This window comes from Urocitellus parryii, chromosome 2 (genome assembly GCF_045843805.1).
Source record: "Urocitellus parryii isolate mUroPar1 chromosome 2, mUroPar1.hap1, whole genome shotgun sequence".
Classification (NCBI taxonomy): Eukaryota; Metazoa; Chordata; class Mammalia; order Rodentia; family Sciuridae; genus Urocitellus; species Urocitellus parryii.
The window spans coordinates 146,053,464-146,075,323 of NC_135532.1; the positions used below are offsets into that span (position 1 = coordinate 146,053,464).

At 31.7% G+C, this 21,860-nt stretch overlaps 1 protein-coding gene across 1 annotated transcript in view; it reads left to right on the plus strand.

Moving 5' to 3' along the window:
• The window catches only part of Epha6 (EPH receptor A6), an 808,761-nt gene that overhangs the window by 52,337 nt on the left and 734,564 nt on the right, over positions 1-21,860 (plus strand). Inside the window, exon 2 of the mRNA XM_077794332.1 lies at positions 3,938-4,002. Within this exon, the coding sequence (XP_077650458.1) occupies positions 3,938-4,002 (65 nt within the window). The remainder of the gene's footprint in view (positions 1-3,937; positions 4,003-21,860) is intronic.

A 21,860-nucleotide genomic window follows, 5' to 3' on the forward strand; every position in this document is an offset into this window, starting at 1 on the left:
TATGAAATAACACTAAACTTCTCAGTACTCTGAAGTAAACTTGGATATTACATCTCTATTCTTTTGAATAGTGGATTATTTAGGATTATTTAGAGGAACAGAACATATATGGTTGTGATTACAAAAATGGGATTTATTTCATTGGCTTACAGGATCAGAAGCTTAATAGTCCTACAATGGCCTTCTGCAGGCTAGAGACCCAGAGAAACCAGTAGCTCCTCAGTCCAGGCAGTTGGAGCTTCAGAAGAGGCATCAAAGATGCAGCTCCAGTTCCATACCAAAGGCCTGAAACTTCCTAGGGAGTCTCTGGTCAGAATCTGCTTGGGAATAGTGAAGGAGCAGGAGTCTGAGTTCCTCAGGGGATCACACTAGCAATTGGAACACCTGTTGAAGAATAAAAGAGTTTGCATCTGTTTGGCTTCCTCCTCTTTTTTGTTCCATCCAGTCCCCAACCTATTAGAAGTTGCTGCTCACCTTAGGCTGGATCTCCCCTTCAGCTTGACTCAGTCTTAATTTGGGGCATCTCTTAATACAATCAAGTGGACCATCTTGATTAGCCACCATACCAAAATAAAAAGAATGTTCATTCTGTAACAAGATAATATTATTACTTTGACTGTTTATTATAGTGCTGTGTTTATCTTTTTGTCTAACATGTGAGATTATTTTTGTTGCATTGAATGAATCCATATTCGTTCACAGATGTCATTGTGTGTGTGTGTGTGTGTGTGTGTGTGTGTGTGTGTGTGTTTTATCCTTACTTTGCTTTTTATTCTGTTACTTCCAGGTTTGTTAGAATTGTGTGGTAATATAGAGTAAATTAAACTACAAAAAAAAAAGACTTTTTCAAAGCTCTAACTCTTTGTCCCCTTTTATTTCTTTCTGTGATGTTAGCAGCCATGGAAAACCATTACCTAAATATATTTATTAATTATTACTAGCAAATGGTGTAGCCTAATTCAGTCATTCCTTCTTAATTTATTAACTGGAATATTTCAATAAGAGAAATGTCCTTCATTAACTGTTTTGTTATGTAGAAATAGTTCATGGAGAAAAGGATAATAACATATTTTACTCTTTTCAGTTTCCTTACCAGTTTTAAAAATGTTTTTCTAACATCCAGCAAAAGTTAATACTAGGTATATAGTCAATTTTAATGCATGGATTTAAGTATATGTGAAGTGTTTCAGTCTCTTATGGTCATTACCCTTGTGTATGCTCAAATTATTTATTTTTCATCAGTGGAAGTGTATGAAAGTTGATTGCTAAATCGTTTTGTTTTATTTTCATGTTGATATTTTCCCTATTTTCTGGGATGTGGGCTCTGAAACACCACCAGTGAAGTTGGCAGACCTAAAAAAAAAAAAAAAAAAAGTGAATCTGATCAAGTAACTAGATATAGATATATCTACCTATTTAAAGAAAATGCAGGAAATGAGGGAGTTGTTCAGTGGTATTTCATGGAATGTGGGACAAAACAATCTTTTTTCCCTAGGAATTTGATTTAAAGTAGTGAAAAAAATAATTATTTAGCCATTAAGGGACATACATAATAAAACAACAAAGGTACTTTATAGCATCTCTGTCAGAACATCTTTAAAAGGAACTGGCTGATACCAGGGCCTGATAGGTGACGAAAGTATAAAACCATACATTCTGCTATGGGGTATGTAAAATTTTGGGGCCATTTTGGATCCAATTTGACAGGTTTTTTGGATAAGTATTCTCTGTATAACTCAGTAATATATATCCTAGTTATTTCCCTTGTAATAATGAAATAGGTCATTTAATACTTTATACATGAAAATTCATAGTGGCTTCATATACAATTTTCCCAATTACAAACAGTCCATATGTTCATCAAAAGGGAATTATATACACTGGAATCATTGTCAGAGTAAGAAGGAATTAATACATGAAGCCACATGTATGGAGCTCAAAAGCAAAGAGCAAGAAACAGGCTCAAAAGGCAACATGCTATATGATTTGAAATTCTGGAAAAGACAAAATTATACATACAGCAATCAGACTAGTAATTTCCAGAGGATGGTATGGAAAAGAGATTCACTAAAAAGAAAGGGTTCCAAGAAGTTTGGGAAATATTTTATAATATATATAATAATGGAAATATTTTATAGCCTGATTGTAGCCATGGTTACATGAATGTCAGGGTTTGCACAATTCATAGAAATGTGTATTTTATAAAGGGTGAATTTTATAGCAAGTAAAACCAATAAGTAACTGGAAAATATAATGGGAGATTTAATAAACACAGGAATGCCAGCTCATTGTAATATATAACATTTATTTGGAGTTTGATTTCCTGTTGATTTGAGACAACAAAGAGTATTAAACATTGACTTGATATTTGACATTAAGGAATTATTGTCTATTAATTAAAATATAGTTAATATAAAAGTATTTTAGAAATAAAAGCTGAAATTTTTACAGATGCAATGATATAATTACTAGAATTTGTTTCAGAGAAATCTTTCAGTGGAAGAGAAGGTAAACACACAAAGATAAAACAAGATTGACTATGAAGTTGGTAATTAATAAAGTCAGATGAATATTACATGAGAGATCATTAAGCTATTATCTCTTTTGAAATATGTTTGGAAAATTCTGCAATAAAAATTTAAAAATTACAGCTTAGTTTCACAAAAAAAATGTTTAGTACCGGTATTCTGCAATGAGTAAATTTTATCACAGAAATTTAATGATAGTTTCATATTCTAAAGTTTATTAGTAAAATGTACCTTATAATCCCACTCAAGTGGAACTATGGAATCCTTACAAAGACACTAAAGAGTAGATGCCAAACGTCATAATCACATTGGCATTGTAATTTTTTTTTTTTTTGGAAAGCAATAAAACCTACCTTCTTTGCAAGATTAACTGAAATTAACGATGAGCTATGAAAGCATTGTTTCTCAGTGTAACCCATGGCCTACATACTTCTGTGGGGCCTGGGAATTAATAGATGAAAATATCGGTCTGATTATAACTATATTTCTCTCTATATGTGTATTCTTTCTTTCTGAAAACATTCCAAAATCTCTAATGTGGTAGTCTCTAGCCCTTTCCAGCATTGTTTCCAAACTCCTATTTCAAAATAATTTCCATTCTTAGTTTCCAGAAATTGAACAACTCTTTTTAGTCATGTCTCAGTTACTTTATAGATGGTTTTCTAAAATTAAAAAAAAAAAAAACAACACATTTTCACTACATGTGATTGAAGATCTCTTTGTCCTGGCCTAGCTCAAGCTTTAGGTCCTTTGTGAAGCCCTCCTGAGCTGCTTTCTCAACCTTAGTTCAGCTTAATTGCAAGAGTACTATTTTAGAATTTTAACAGAAATGTGCTTACTATTTGTTTACATGTATGCCTTGTTTTAAACCAGATGAAGTTACTTTTTATTACAGAAAAGACACATAGTTTTTGTTTTTGCCTCTATTAATTATTATATACCTAGTACTTACAGTGATATAGTCTATGCTTTAAAGATAGCAGTTTACTCAGTTCAAGTTGTTTCCATACTTTACTGATAACACTTAAGCATATTAACATAAAAACAGAAGTTTGTTGGCTTTAATACAATTTTTTTTAAAAAAAAAAGTATAAAAAGACTATAAAAGTGGAGATACACAGAGGTGGTTTTATCATTCAATATCTCCTATAAAAGGCTTTTAAATTGTTTTTAATTACGTATTTCAGCATTGTTAAACCTAAATGTATGTACATTATTTTAAAATTATCACTATTTCATTTATCAAATTATTGGTATTATTATATGCTAATATTTAATATGTAAAAACAAGTAATAAAATTATTAGAGCTAATGTGATGAATAATAAAGGTAGGTGATATTGATTTAAATAATTTAACATTTTTACAGCAGTTGAGGAATTCATCCAAGTTTTATTTATTTAATTCCAGTTGTGTTGCTTGATACGACAACTGTGCTGGGAGAACTAGGATGGAAGACGTATCCATTAAATGGGGTAAGTTTAAATGTCTTAAAAATTCTTATCCTTGTTAAGGTCTCTTGTAAGAGTTGAAGGAACAGTAGACTTTGGGTTCTATTTAATATGAATTTTGACTTATAACTTAAATCCTATAGAAAAGATTAAAATATCATTAAACTGGTGATTGAAGGGGATGATTCTAAAATAATGATTTAGAAGCCTTGCTCCTAATTTACATCTTATCCTTTAATGCTGTGTTTTATACATAGTAACACTAGAATTCTCCCATGTTTTCTTCAGAAATAAATATCCATGTGTAGTTTCAGACTCTTTTCTGTATGTTACACTTGTTAATCTTGTGTTTGTGCATAAGCAAGCTTCTGAGTATCACAAGTATATTGTGTGACACTAACAATTTGGTTTTGAATAGAAAATATGTCTACTAATGTAGTATGTGTTTGAACTTGACAAGATGATGTACTGTGTTCTTAGCTGGAAATAGTTGATTTTGAAGGTTGATTGGGATGTATGATTTACAAAATACAGTTTTTCATGTACTGACATTTTAGCTATGGTTGTAGTTGACTTTTTATGTTTTGGCCTGTTTTGCATTTTCAAATTGCAATGAATTTCTTCTTCATTTGTTGTTATTAGGCTAATATAAAAGAGTGCTTTGTGAATTTTTTACTTGATATTTTTCTATTTAATTAAACTCTTCAATAATAGGAACAAATGGTTCAGCTGTGCTTGAGTTAATCTTTTTTCATAGAAACTGTATTTTCGCATTCATCATATTCTTTGTTCATAAGTTTTACATTGCTTCTACCAATAAATCTGAAATTTAAATTTGAAAGAAAAGTTGATCAAAACACATTTTTATTTTTTTGGGATGTTTACATATTGCTGTTTAAATTTGACATTTTATTTCATTAAAATATATATTTTCAACTCAAAGCTTAGCATTAACACTTTATCGTCCTATTTTCTTATAGATTTATTTTATATTCTGTATTTTTTTCAATTTTCATTTTATTTCAATAAAATGCTCATCAATCCATTTCTGAGAAATATATCTATAAAAGTAAAATTATGCTTTTTTCATACTCTTCCATGACAAATAATAAACTTCAGTTTTGGGTTAAATAAACTTTAAGTTAATAGTATCAGCTAATTAAGTATTAAATGGACCATGTTTATCATTAAGTAATGAAAAAAAAATGAATTAACATTTCTTTTTGAATATCATTCCAAGGTGTGTGTATGCTTATATACATATAATCATAAGAGATATACATCTATCTATCATATAGATATTCACAATGTATAAATAAATACATAGATGTAATTTCTACAGTATACAAAACAACTTATAAACACTTCCAAACATTAAGTAGTTTAAAGCCCTCTTTTCCATTTTCTGAAACAAATGAGAAAAAGCTATTAGAAACATTATTCTTGGCCTCATGTAGTCAAAGTCAGGTATCACATGAGGAACAGAAGATATGAACTTGTTCTAGTGGCTATGTACGGCTTGATCAGGCCTCATTTTTGAGGAAACGGGTAATGCAGAGACTTAGAGAATCATAAATGAAGTTGCTTGCTGCTGTCAGTCTTGTGATGAATTTTCTCTGGATATTATGAAGTAGATTTGGGAGTTATGGAAGAGAGAGGGCAGGATTGTCAGGAAAGGAACCACTTAGCTCATGGTTTTCTATTTTCCAGACACTGCCCTCAGCATATTTTGTTTTCACAATGGCCTTTTGAAGTGTGTCATATATTTATTTTCTTGTCAGAGAATCCTAGTCCTAAAAAAGAGTGAGGAATAGAAAACACTAACATATTTTGTAATACTAACAGCCAAATGGTGAATGGTGGAATATAAAACTAAGATATTTCTGACTCTAAACTTGTTTCTTTCTGGTGACTCTGCTGAGAGAGAGAGGCATGAAAACTTCATGAAAGACCTTTTTACAAATGTGCAGTCTTTACCTAATTGATTCATATTTCTTTTCTTTGATACCCTTAAAGAAACACACACACACACACACACACACACACACACACACACAATATTTACAGTTGGGACACTACTTAACTATTACCAAGAGGAAAGAGAGAAAGAATAGGGGGACGAGAAGAGTAAAATAGAAAATGAATAGATAGAAAAGATAAATAGAATGAAATAGGAAAGCATTTGAAGGTTATGTTTTATTGGACATTTGCCACATGCTAGACTTCACCTCAAAACACTTTACTCAGATCAGTCCTGTACATCAAATATAATTCAACCTCATTGGTACATGTGGAAATTGGGGACTCAGGTGCATTAAATAACATTCACAAGGTCATAAAGCTAGGAGGTAGTTCAGCAAAAGTCCTAAGCCAAATATATCCTAATCTTGACACTTATGGATCGTCATTTCACAGCTAGTTGCTTTTTATTTCTTCAAAGATTCTAACAGGTAAAGATAAAGGTCCATGACCAACATATTTAGACTGTGGAGGGAAAAATAACATGTGGATTCAAACTTTAAAAAGTAAATAACTAAAACACATTGAAATATTATCATTAGTATGGGCTATAATACTTTTAGGTTATCTCCAAATAATAACCTATATTTACTAATTGAGAACAGGAGGACTATTTGAATATAAAAGCACCTGGATATATTTCACAATATATATGTATGAAACTATATAAATTTTAAGGTAAGATCAAGGCAATTCAAGGGAAACAGTAAAATGGATAGAAAACAGTGTTAAAGAAAATGTACAATTTAAATTATCTTCTAATAAGGAGGATAGATTACTGGTAAGTATCAAACTTAATGCTATTTATAGGCTAAAATGAATCAAATATATGAAATATGATATGTCAAGAGCTATGTAATGTTTTGAACAACTAATAATAGTAAAAAAAATAAAACTGCTGGTCCAAAAAGATGGACCCAGGCACAGATAACTAAAAAAAGAAAAAAAGAAATAATAAGTAAGAAGGAAGAACTTTGAAAAAAGACTATTAGAAATGCCAAGAATGAAAATAATCTAGACATCAATGGAGCTTAAATTACTTATAAGATCTGTGGGAACCATTTATTACTATATAACACTTAAACAATAATTTCTAGCCACTTATTAAAATTGAAATTTTATTTATTTGGATTTATAAGACTCTTGAGTTCTTAGTTTTACTGAGTCAGACTAATTTGAATGAACAATTTTAACTATTATCTTTTTCAGGCACTAATTTCGGTAGTTTAATGAATATGTCATGTGTGGAAAAGATGATTAGATAATATAATAATTTGTCATAAAAAGTATATCTAATATTTCTATTAGTAGATAGTAAATCTTGTATTTCTATTATTTCTATCTAACATATTCTACTATTCATGTGAATTATATATTTGGAATAACGTTTTTAAATTGAAAAAGCTTTCTTTCTATATAAGAAACAGAACTGAGATGAAATACTAAAATGTACTATATAAAATAAAAGAAATTTAATCAGTAATTCCATAAGTCTTTATTTTTTTCCTCCCTTTTTAAGTTAAAGAAGCCAGATGACCAGGAGTGCTATGCTGATAGTTACAGGAGTAGGCATTCACAATGTGCCTGTGAATAGAATTCCTATGATCATTGGAGTAGGGGGGTGAGCTTCCCTATTTTTTGAACATGGAAAAGGGATGAATAGTCTTGAGTGAATGACTTCATATCTTACAAAAGTGGAAACAGAATATGTTAATTTTCTGAAACATTTGCTTGTATCAACATATAATTTATAGTTTATTTTCTTTTAACCATTTTCCAGAATTCAATTTAACAAACTTCTTTTTTATGCTCTATGTGCCATGCATCCTGTTAAGTGTGCTTAAATAACAGATTTTTCTAGCCTCAGGCAGTCTTACATTATAGAAATTATACTGCACAATCAGAAGGCCAAAGAAAGTGTCTTCACATAGTTTTGTGTAATGTTTTGTGAAAGAATATTAAGGGAAGGATTAATTCTGGTGAGAGAAAATTGGGTATGAGAAGTGTTGTATCAGCTTTTTTTTTTTTTTTTTTTTTTTTTTTTTTTTTTAATAAACTGTGAAGGAATCACATATGGTCTGGAAGAGAAAATAGAAGGCACTGTCTAGGCAAAGGAATGGCTCCAGAAAAAACATGGGATTGTTAAACCCATGTTCTTAATGTGTATTATTATCAATTCTTATATATTAGTTCTCATACAATTCTTAATGTGTGTTAAGCTTCAGGACTGTTGAGACTCATTTGTCTCCTTGTAGTAGAGGGTTGCATTGGGAAGTACAGCTGTCATCACAGGCTAAGCCACAGTGCAAAAGACAGAATTTAAGTGTCTTACTTGATCTAATAGTGTGTATTTCAATTCTAATAAGTAAATGTGAAAATAAAGCCTTTATCAATTTACTTAAAAATTACTGAAGTTTTCTTTTAACAGAATAATGCAGACCCTTGGAAATTAAATAGGCATTGGAAAATTGGAAAGATGCTTTAAATATAAATGACATGACCTTCCTCAAATTAAATCATAATATTTGAAGCTTGATTTTAACATAATAAAATATAAAAGTCAAAATATGTGCCTGTATTTTATGTGTGTGAAAACACTTTTTTAATGCTGCTCAAAAATTTAAATTTGTGCACATTTTTCCATTGATTTCCGTAGTATTCTGTTAGATGCTTTGCAAGACCATAATCTTATCTTATTGTATTACACTGACAGATAAGGAATGGAATAAATTCCTAGAATAAAGTTCTTAAAATTTTTGAATTATTCTAAACATTGGACAGAACACTGTGTTAAGGCTTAGTCAACTCTCACCTCATATGGACTTCTTTCCTTTTGAAGTTTTTACTTTCTCAGTTTACTTTTAGCCACTAAATAATTTTATAAACAAAGGGAAAATAAAATTATTATAATAGGACCCATAGATAAATGTCGTAACTGAAACCCCCTACTATCCATTACAGCTTAGACCCCATTTATTATCACACAGCTATGGGTCTGTCATATTGGAGCATCTTGGCCTAATATTAATTCTAACTAATGAGAAGTAACTGCTATGAACCAGAAGATTGGAAGGCTTCTCACAATACAAAAAGGAATTTCATGATTAAAAATCCAATCTTGTTTCCTTTGAGCTTTAATAATTAAATTTATATTACTTGAAACTTAATAGTTATATATTTTTAGTTTGGTTCTATAATTCAAAATGTACAGCTGGCTCTTTAATAGCTACATACTGTTTAGTAAGAGTAATTATACCTAAATACAGCTTGATAATTATAATATATAGAAATTTCTTAATAAGATTTCCCTAAGATATTTATTTAATCTGTAATTACATATTACTATTCTTGATAGAAATAATTTGATTTTTAAATACTCCATGAATTCTGAATTCATCTGAAATAGTAATTTGCTTTTATGTTTATAGTGATATTTTAAGCAAGAAAATAAATATCATCTTGTCTCTGATTTATTTTCACTCTTTTGATTACTAAGAGGTAGTTATCTTTTAAAAGTTAGTCTTTAATGTTAGGTGGTGGATCATATCTTTGTTATGTAGTTGTCCTGGTATTAGATATAATTGTCCAACATTTAAAATCAAATTTGCATTTCAATATTAGATGATTTCAACTTTAACAAAAACTTAAGAAAAATTTAATGTTACGATAAAAAAGTATTTTGGATGTTAGTTTGCATTTTATTTTAATGATGAAAATTAAAGATTGATAAAAATGTTTTTTATATGTCAAATGTTGGTTTTAAATTCATTATATGTATTTTTTGTGTTTGTGTTTTGATAATATTTAGGGCTTGGATAAAGAAGGATCATGCAAATTATATGATCTTATCTGTTAGACATAGTCAGTTGATATTAGAAGATTTAACCTGAAATTCTTAGTGTATTAGAGTCCTCCAGAGGAACAGAACAAAAAGGAGATGTCTTTGGGGGTAGAGGATGTAGAGAGACTTCACTGACCCAAGCAGGATTGAGGCTTGCTATAGGACCTGGTTTATGTGATTATGATGGCTATATCCCCAAATGTGTTGTCTGCAAGTTGGAAAACAACAAAGCCAGTCATGTAACTCAGTCTTAGTCCAAAGGCTCAAGAACCAGAGAAGACAAGGTTTTCTCTCCAAGTTCAAGGACTGGGTATAAAGCTTACGAAAAGGGGTGTACTGATGAAATCAAGTCCAAAGGCCCAAGAACCATAAGTTCCTGTGTGTGAGGGCAGGAGAAGAGAAGATGGATGTCCTAGCTCAAGAGATAGGAAGAAATTATAATTTCCTCTGCCTTTTTTTGTTCAGTGGGCTCCATATTTGTGAGGAAGTACCTTCTTTGCTTGTTCTGTTGATTCAAATGCTAACCTCTTCAAGAAAAATCATCAGGGACACACCCAGAAATGTTTTACCAGCTGTCTAGGTATCTCTGACTCTAGTCAAACTGACATAAAATTAATCATCTCAGGAAAATAGGAACACATGGTATTCATATCTACATATTTGCTACAAGTGAACCTAGTAAATAAGGACGTCTATGATTAAAAAGCGTACATTATAATTAACCTGTGTAAAAGCATACATTTTTTCATGAATAAGGGCATCATTTACTAATATCATTGTTTATGAAATTTCAAACACTGAATATATATTAGAGAATGTAGTATTTAGTAATAATTTTATTTCGATATTATAGTTTTTACATTTCATATAATAAGAATTAATTTATCATGGTATAGGACTTCAGTATTGCATCTTGATTCATTGATAATTCATTGAAATGTTTTCAAACTACCATATGTTTGAATTCTGAAAATATGAACTTTAGTGATAATTTATATTGTCAAAGTGAACTGTTACTATTTTCAAAACTGATATATCTAAATGGTTTTCCACCAAGAAACTTCACAGCTTATGTGGTAATGTTCTAAATGTTCATCATGTTAATTTTAATTATGTTGTTTCACATTTGAAAAAAAATGCATTAGGTTTCATGAATAAATTTCAGTGCTTAACATCTCAAAGCTATATAATTTCTAATCTCCATCCATACAAAGAGGAAGGTATGATAATAGTATTCATTTTATTAGATTATTGTGATGATCAGCTAATTTAACAAATGTAAAGAACTTTAACAGTATATTGTTCATAATAAACATTAACATTATTACTACTACTATTACTACTACTATTGTTATTGCAGGGACCCTAAATATTTTGAAATGAAGATTTCTGTATAGACTTTTTACTTTCTTACTTTTTACTGAATCACAATTTCATAATGTATTGCATATTTTTTCCTCTAGAGCCACAAAATATTACTTTGTGCAGCTTTTTATTAAATAAGTACTTTTGTATTTTCATTTTATCTAAACATATATAAAATGTAAATATTAGCTCATTAATATAGTCACTCATGGCACATAGATCATAGGAAAACCATTTGCTGAGTAGTAGAGGTGGTGGTTGGGTGGGGTTGTGATCATTATAAAGTTACTGCCTTAACAGTAGTCATGGTCTTTATCTGAGAAGTGCATTCAGCTCATTATGTATAACATATTTTGATGATATATGGCGAATTTAACCTCACACCCAAGGATTGCCAAAGCAAATACTGAGTATAAATACAGACTCATTAACTTTAGTTATGAGATGCTAGTATGATAAAAGCCCCATAAAAGTTGTTGAATTGGAATTACCCAAGAGATAAGTCTGGAGGACAGTTTATTCAGTTTAAAGTGTTACTTGAAAGCAACTCTATACGAAAAGAATGAACCTGGGATTCCCACTGGGAAGGGACTAAGGAACTACATGCAATTCTTACATTTTGTTGTTTTTGTTGTTGTTGTTTGATGACTTTCATATGTTTTGAAAGAGCAACCTGTAAATTAACAATCTTTGCTGGATGACTGCTGAGCCTTTTGATGAGGGTCAAGCTGAGTATCCAAGCATTCTCTTCTATTTATTCTGATTGAAGGAACATGATCTGAAACCCACCTTTGCTTCTTGGGATTGCTCCTTTCGAGGGCTTGTCCCTATTTGAGACACATATCAGCATTGGTGAGCTCAGAATTGCCTGGAGACCTCCTGTGGCTCCTGTGGGCAAGAGCAAAGGGAAACTGGGCAATGAAAGACAGGGAAGTTTTTGAGGTTACATTTTCCTCTGCTTTTCCTTTCTTTAAGTAGCTCCAGATTTCTGAGTATCTTTGTTTTCCTTCTTTCTGAAGAACTTCTTCAACATTTTTTGTAAAGTGTGTTTAGTAACAAATCCTTTCAATTTTTGTCAGAAAATCTTTTTCTTTTTTATTTTTGAGAGACATTTTGTAGGGTACATATTTTCATATTTATTAGTTTTCAAATCTTTGTTTTCTTGCTGAACATTACATATTTTACTCTATACTATTCTTGCATGATTTCTGGACAGTCAGATGTAATTTTATCTTTGCTGCTCTATAAGTAAGGTGTTCAATTTCACTGGCTTTTTCCAAGATATTTTTTTTTATCTTTGTTTTTTTTGAAGTTCCATTATTATGTGCCTAGGTGTAAGGGTTTTTGTTTTGTTTTTCTGACGTCTATCCTTCTCAGCTTTTTCTGAGCTTTCCAGATTTCCTGATATTCCCCACTATATGCAAGGACATCCTCCTGGAGTTTTAACTATCTGAATTGTTTATGCTACACTCCAAGAAATTTGTCAATTAAGTTTAGGTTTAACTAGAATGGTTCCTACAGAGTTTCTATAGGTAGGTTTCTATTTCTCTGGGTTGTGATTCTCTGTACCATTGTCTCTCCAAATTGGGGAGGAGTGGATTGCCTTGTGATTGTACTTCTCTGTTTTAAGAAGAGTTGAATTTTCAGTTCATTCAGATTTTTACCTATTAAAATGGAAAAGTAACTTCTATATTTTTTTATTTTTTGTATTGATTCATATTCATTACATAGAATAGGAGGGTCATTAAGGCACACTGATATATGTGTATATCATAATTTGATGAACTTCACTTCCAAGTACCTCTCCTTTGCTCTCCCCTCCTTCCCACTGCTTCCCTTCATTTACTCATTGGTTTCCTTTCTACTTTAATGATGTCCTCCCTATCCCACCACCACTAGCTTAGGTATGAGAGGAAACATAAGACACTTGTCTTTCGAGTCTGGCTCACTTTGATTCACATGATGGTCTCCAGTTCCATCCATTTTCCTGCCATTTGCAGGAAATCCGGAAAGCTCACTCTTTTTTTTTTTTTTTTAAAAATATAGAAGAGAACCTTCATACTGATTTTCATGTGGTTGTACTAATTTACATTTTCACCAAGGGTGTGTCAAAGTTCCTTTCCCCCTGCTTCCTTGTCAGCATTTATTATTATTTGTATTCTTGATGATTGCCATTCTGATGGGAGTGAGATAGAATCTCAGTGTAGTTTTGATTTGCATTTCCCTGATGGCTAAAGATGTTGAACATTTTCATGAAAATGTTGGACATTTTACTTATTCTTTAGTAACTTCTAAACTTCTTAGAAGCTGAATTGAGAAAAAAATATTGTTTAAAATATTTGCTTAAAAGTTTCATGAATTTGACTTAATATTTGCCGACCTTTTTTTCTTTCAGTGCACTAAATTCTTTTTACTTTCTCTGCACTTCAATCACTATTGGTAGTGGTAAACTTGATTTTCAAGTCTGTTGAATTTAAAAAATAAATCACTGTTATAACTTTGTATGCAGGAATTATTGTCATAATTCCCAATTTAAAAAAATTCAGGAAGGCTTTGGAGTTTTTCTGTGGTGCACAATCTAAGCAGTAGAACATGACACACTCAGGAGCTCTTAGAAATTTAGTTCCTGTCTTCACAGGAAGAACCATGTAAATTTCTCCCTTAATGTAGAAGGCCAGATTTTAAATGCGGATTGTAATACTTCCAGTGGTAGTAGTAATAAATAATAATTACCAGGAATGAGCTACTGGCACTATTTTGAGGCAGACCAATAAACAAGAAAAGCCATGGAAGGTAGAATTTCCTCAAGGAGAACAGAGGAGAGCCCCTGGCTTATGCTGTCAACTCATGCATGAGTAAATAACCTTCCCTGTGTACAGGCAATGTGGGAAACAGGTGACTGAATGTGCATAGTTTATTAGAGTGGATGAACTTTAAAATACTTAATATCTAAGCAACTACATGATTCATGTCACTTCTCTCTCTCCTAAGAGTATTCCTTTCTGTGAAGCATCATCTGCAAAGAAAATGAATTGCTGCCTTAATTTTCATTAGCTGAAAGAGCATGTATTAGATAATGATGGGATTAATTCTATAATAAGGAAGAGAAGTGATGGAAAAGCAGCTTAGAGTGACTTAGGAAATCAGATGTGAAGTGTTCACTGAATCTGTGAACATGTCATTAGCCTCATTTTTTGGTCAGCTGAAAGTATAAATGTATAAACTTTGTTTCTCTGGTGTCTCTGCTATTCTTTTATGTATGGTCCTGGAAATTTCTTCCTGTAAACATACATTGTTAAAAAGGTGTGAACTGCTTTAAACCACATATCCTTAACTTACATCACATAGTAGTTTTTCAATTCTTTTAATTTTTGCATTACTACTTCAGTAGTTTCACTTCAAGTCTCCTACTTCTAAGAGAAGTTCTCATTTTTTAATATATTTATTTTTTATTTAATCATATGTGGTGATGAGGATCAAACCCAGCACCTCACAAGCAATAGACGGGCACTCTACCACCGAGCCAATACCCCAGTCCCTGAAGTTTTCATTTTTAAACTATGGGTTTCTATAATATAAAATCTAAGATTGTTTCATAAGTGTTTTAACTAGAATAAAATATAATTTATTTTATTTATAAATAAGTCTACATCTTAATCCAAAAAAAGACATTCAAAACTCTAAGAGACCATTAGTGAAAGACCAGATAAAACATGTTAGACTAGATGATTTATAATCATTTACTATTTTAAGTGACCAGTTTCTTCTTAGACCCCTATATCTAGCTACCATATCTTGCTGATTCTCTTAAAACTCCTTCAAGTATCATCAGTTTCATCTATTACTGTTAATAGTTTGACTCAATTATTTCTTCTACATATTACCATGATGTGTCCTAAATTGATCACTTGCTTTCCTTCTCCAGCCCTTTCTCCAGTCTTTTCAATACATACCTCAACCTGTTTGTACAACTCATCTTCTAAATTGAATGTTTTATACCCATATCTCTGTCCTACTTCAGCCTCCTCCTCCTCCTACCTACCATTTAACCTGTAGATGTCTTTCTGTCTCTTCATCTTCTAACATCCTCTGATCTTGAACCATCTTGTTGCCAGCTTTCCAGAAGCTGAGCGTTTTTTTTCCATGAGATTTGTTTCTTGTTTCTGGATGAAGGATCATGCTGTTGAGTCTGTCTGAAAAAACCTCTTTTATCTCTCCTTTTTTCAGTCTCCACCTTCTGGATCTCCCTTTCTCCTATTGGTCTTTAAAGGCACAAATGATTCTTCCCCTTTTCTGGAAATCTTTACATCATTGAAGATGGAATTAGGAAACAACTTTTTTTTTTTGGAACACCTGAAATTCATACCTGTCATTGCATTTATCTCACACTGTTCTAATGTCTGTCTCTTACTGGATTGTGAATTCTTAGAATGATACTTTGTTTGATTTCTGTGAGTTAGGAGGCAGAATAACCACCATATAGTGGAAGCTCCCTAAAAATTGGCTGAATAGCTAAGTGGATTCACCAGTGGCACCATTTTAGATAGGACATTGCTTAAAGGGTGTATTTTGCAGTTATCTCTGGAATGGAGATAGTTTTGGAGGTATTATAATATACTGCTTTCTACAGAATAAGCTGTTAAAAAAGGTGAAAATTGAACTGAGTTCTTTTCATTTGTTTTGATTACAAGTAGAAAAGTTTATACATTAACTTTTATATTTGTATTCTAGACAATCCAGTTCATCGCCTCATTATCAAATTTCTCACCAGAATGGGAGTTTAAAGGTGGAAGGAAAATATATTTACCTATGAAATAATAAAGACTATAAAAAAGCTTATAAGCTATTTAAGCAACACCAATCAAGGCATAATACACTTTCAAAGAATTAATGACCGGTTTAGAACAGTTGATGATTTGAATCACATGTGGGAGATATTAACCCCAGAAGGTTATTAATCCTGCACCTTGTTATTAAGATGAGAATAAAAAGAACATATGGATCTTTAATGGTTGATAGATGGACTGCAAATTTTAGAGAATTTATACTAGCCAGTCAAGCTTTCAAAAAGCACAGGTCAGCGTTAAATGTTAAATGGGTTTTTATAATCTGTTTTCCATGCAATTAGTATTTTGAAGTAATGTACCATAGTAAGCAAAATAGGTTCTTAAAAGGGTTTGACTTTGTTTTATTTCAGCAAAGCAAAACCTATTGGCTTATAAATGTAATGCTTAATATAGTCTTCATCTCCCCCGTAATTAAGAAGCAATGTATATAAAAATATTTCAATGAAATTAAAGTCTTTCAAGTAAATCATAAAACTAGGAGTGTGTGTGTGTGTGTTGCTTTGAATATACATTCTTAAAGACAGTGTTTTGGGGAGGAAGAATTAAATCTATCATTGAATTAGCTCATTTAGTAATGTTATTAATGTAATTCAATTATATGCTTGCCTTAAATTCAGTAGTTTCCATTGCATATTAGAAAGAATTTCCTTATGTTTACCAGTGAGAAATTGCACTATGAAATTTCCACATTATAAATCTCTAGTAAAGAAAGCTGCACAGCCAAAATATTATATTTATTTTTTATTCCTGCTATTGGTAAACACTTTACTAGTTGTTTGGATAGCCATAAGGTCTGGCTTGCCTGACAGAGTTCTGATATATTACAGTTGTCCTAGAAAAATTATGAATTGTGCCACAGATCGTTTTTTAAAGTGTAAGATGAATCACAGGAGAAGGAGAATGCACACAATGTACTCCATGCTTAGGCCCAAACCTGACACATCATTTCTTACAGTGCATTGACCAGAACTAGCTGTATGTCAGTTCACATCAAGGGGAGTCAGATGTGGAGGAAATTCAAGGAATAATTGGTGGGCATTTTTGTCAGTGCAATGTCAGCTCAAATCTCAGAATCCACTTTTAATTTTACGACTCAAGGGGTTTTCTTGTTTCTTATTTTATTCTCATCTAGAAAACTCTCAAGTATTATTCCCTCATGAGTGCCATGAGATAAATGTTTGAACTTTTTAGTCTAGTCCCTATATTTCTTAAGTGCCCTTTCATGATTTTAAATTCCTTCTCTCTCTTAGGTAAATCAGGATAAATAATTAGTATTATATTCTAATGTCTCTGATTCTTTTTGCTGTCATCTCTTTTTTTGCTTCAAAGCACTCTGAAGCCCCCTTTATATTTTTATTATTTTCATTAAGGAGGTTTTTCTGTCATTGTCACTATTTTCATCTTACATGTGCTTATTAATCTTTTCATATTTATTATGAAATTATTTTCATCCATGTTCCCTTTATGTTTTGGTTATTGACTTATTTGATTCACTACTTTGGCCTTTCACTTCCTTTCTTCAGGTTGGTTCAGTTCCTTGCCACCAAATTAAGTCTTCAGATCGCTAAGTACACAATGTTTGTTTTTTAACTTCTTTTCATGTGTTGAAGTGAGTAATGAAATGGCATATAAAGTCAGCGGTAAGCCTGGCCCCTGTCTTCAGTATCACATGAGTAACTTTTGTGTTTTTTGGCCTGCCAGAATAATTAAAAGTCCCTGCTACCAATCTTGGTCTTGCTTTCATATCAGAGTCTCTGCAGGCCTGTGGCATCTAGTCTTCTTAGTGCTTTGCATTCCTGTAGTTTTTCTTCTATGATTTCTTATTTTGTTTTTATCCTGTCTGTAGGACTTTCAAGTTTTGCATTTTATTATTTGTTGGAAAGGGGAATGGGCATAGGAATGTGGGATTATGGTGTCACTTTGATGGGAAATTTTTGGATATGAGAGCCTTTCGTCTATCTAGTTTTTGCAAAGTTTTAATTCATTAGAGTTGAATAGTGTAAGCCATTTGTTTAAAATTTTAGAACTAGCCCTTTTGGAAAACAGCCCTCAAGATTATATTTAAAAGCAAGAATGTGAACATTTCTGCTTTGTCATTAAATAACTACCACAAGCTTGAAATATCTTTCCCCAAATATCATTATAGCTTTTCAGGGAAAAACATCATTATGAAAATATTTTAATTTTATTGTAATCAAGGAATATTTTAAAAAGAAAGTTGTTTAGAAATATATACTATTGCTATTCCCTCAAAGATATCTACACTTGCCAACACATTATTGATGAAATTTTTATTAAAACAACATTTGGCATTCAATGCCAGTAACCTATTTGATGTGTCATATGAAGCTTCAGTTTAGCACACATGCCATTTAACAAGATTGTTGATACAAAATAGTGATCTTGCTATGTGTATTAGCAGACCAAATTTCTTCTCTTTGAGGACTATCTTATTTGTTTTCAAGCAGACCTAGGTAGGTACTAACACCTTACCATACTCATTTAACATACTTACCCTTTGTTTCTTTCTTTCATTTTTCAGTTTGGAAACAGAAAGAATGGTATTCACTTTTAAATATATTTTTATGTATACTCAGCCCTGAGACTCTCTCTCTGTTTGAAAAGGCAGGTTGAGTGTCCAGGTTGAGTGTCCTTAAAATATACTTTCCTGCAGCCTGTTATTCTTTATAAAACTAAATATGTCATTTGTCACTGAGCAGATGTTAACAAAGACAACAGAAACTCTAATACAGTTGCACATATAGAGATAATAGCAAAATAAATGGGGAGATGTGCTAATATAAAAATTCAGTTCATGACTTCCTTTATTTAAAATTTTTTTCCAAATGGATTGCAAAATGCATAAGTATTTTTGAGTGCTTTGATCGACAGTATCAATCTATTACAGAAATCTTCACAGAATATCTCAGCATCTAAGGATATGTGAATTTGATAATTTCTCTCTTTGACCACAGAAAGTATAGTGGGCATGATGGAATGAAGAGATCTCATTAGTGAAGTAGTTACTGCTGTTACTTAGTGCCAGGTATTTCTCAAAACCTAATTGTTAAATCCCAAAATCTTAAGATTTTTGACCTGTAAATGAATAAAAAGGAAAATATTGATTTTTATCATGTTTTACATTACTTGGATTTTAAGAAATCACATTGTTTTTTATTTTGAAGTAAATATTGCTAAAAAAAGAAAAGATCTGTGAAAAACGATAATGCATAGTTGAAATTTAACTCTTAAATGAGACACTACTGGAAGTGAAGTTTAGTTCTTACGTATTGTATTTGTTAGCTGTGCATTACTGTAGTGAAATAACCTGAGGCAATTAACTTATTAGTAATTTGGCTCATAGTTCTAGAATGTTAGTCTAAGATTGGGTGGCTCTATTCTGCTGTGCCTCTTGTGAAGACACTAGATGGCAATGGTGGAAAATGTATGGTGGGATAAGCTATTTGTCATGGGCCAGGAGACAGCAAAAGAAGGACCTTAATCCCCCTTAAAAGCATCCCCTCCATGCAGTGACCTAATGACCTCCCACCTCCTTCCACAGAAACTACCAATAGTACTACCCTCAGGACCAAGCCTTTAGCAAATGGTCCTTTGGGATGGTGGACACTCATCAAGCCATGACACATATAATAAATTTACATTTTAATATTTATTATTCCAAATATACTTAAAATATTAAAGTAATGAACTCTACCTGCATAATTACTTTTAAATATTTATATTGTGATTTAAATATTGTTATAGGGAGCCATGCTAATGGTAAGAAATAGATTTATGTTGAAATAGGAAAAAAATACTGATAGAAGAACTCTGTTTTAACATACACAATAGAAGGTAATTTTGCAGCTTTGGAAATCTTTCCTCCTGTGTCAGTCAGGTTTCTGTAACTCTATCAAAATTCTTGAGATAATCAACTTACATGGATGAAAAATTTATCTTGGGTCATGGTGTCAGAGATTTCAGTCCATGATCAAAGGACCTTTTGCTTTTGGTGGGCTGTTAGCAGTACACATGGTGAAAGCATGGTAGAAGAAACTACTCACCTCATGGCAACCAGAAAGCACAGAAAGAGAAAGGGGCTAGTAGTGTTCTAATATCCCCCTCAAGGACATTTCCACAGGGACCTAACTTGCTTCTTCTAGGTCCTACCTCCTAAAGGTTCCACTAACTTCTAGTACTGCCACAGGCTGAGGACCTGGCCCTCAATACATGGGTCTTTGGGGGCCATTCGAGCTCTTAACTTTAGCATCATTATCCCCTAATTCCAGCTACCATTTGTCTCATTTGAGGAGTCGGTTTTTCTCAAAATTTCCAAGGATTCTTATGTTCCCATTGTTTTACATTCATAAATTATTTAAATAATGTATATGACCAATTAATCTTTGTGTATGCATGTAAGAAGTATAATTTGTAGATAATTCCAATAACTCATTATGAGTAATCAGGAATTATTATATGATGCTATATCTTAATTTCCTGTGGCTACCTTGACAAAATACCAGAAACTGGTTGTTTTAATATAACAGGAATTTATATCATAGATCTAAAAGCCAAAACTATGAAATTAAGTTATTGGTAAGGCCAAGCTTCTCTCAAGGCTCCAGGAGACCATCCTTCTTCTCCTTTCCAAATTTCTGGTGTCTTCAGCAATATTTAGCTTCCTTTGCCTAATTTAGCTACATCATCATCCTACCTTCTGTCTCTACCTTCTCATGGCAATATTCCCTCTCTGTATGTAGGTGTCTTCAGGTGGCCTTGAAAGAACTATAGTCATTGGAGTTAGGATCTGTTCTAATTTATTATAATCTTAACTTGATTATATATGCAAAAACTCTTATTTCAAAATAAGGTCACATTTACAGGTTCTAGGTCGATGTGAAGTTTCCTGTGACACTCTTCAGCCACTATATGTCAGATTATTAATTTTCATTGTAATATAAAATTTAAATTTATGATTTAAAGTATAGCAATGTAACACTCAAATACATCAGCAGATTCAATATGAGGTTAATACTTTCATTCACTGTCTCTTCAAGGTTAGCACCTAATACTATGATTTACTCATTCTCATTAAGGAAAGCTAAGGAGAATTAAACACATAAGCATTAATAACAACAATAATAATAGTAGTAGTAGTAGTTATTTATATGCTAGTAAAGCAATTAATTGTTCTGTGTCTTCTGTTGCACATTTTATTATTAGCAGTAGTCCTATTGTCATGGTGGATGCCACCTTTAGTGAAGTCTGAAGAAATGCTATTAAATACAAGACACAGAAGAATGGAAACAGAGATGTTGCAAATTTTTCTCTAATTTGATGAAATAATCTTAACTCACAACTTAGATATGGCCTCCAACAGCCCTTGTATGAAATTTGAAAAGTTCTTGAAATATGGGAATACATAATAATTTCTCTATCATTACTAGTGATCATACACATGCTTCCCACTTTGAGGCTTTGGTGTATTCTCTATTACAAATCATGAGAAATTAAATTATTATCCAACTTGTTTCTTTTGAGAATGAAGTGGGCACTGTTATTAATTACCCTGGGACAATTCATGTAAACAGAATGTTCAGTTCTGCTATCTTTTTATTATCTACTAACTTTTATTGGAAAAATGTTTTTCTGTTACATGCCTTAACATAGAGAAAAGTAATGACTAGATAAACTTTTTTTTAATCATAGTCAATGCATCATAGTTTGTGAACAAACAAGAAAAAAAGGTTCTAATTCAGTGGTATGACTGTGTAAATTGATGTCATCTGTTTGTAAAATCCCACAGAAGG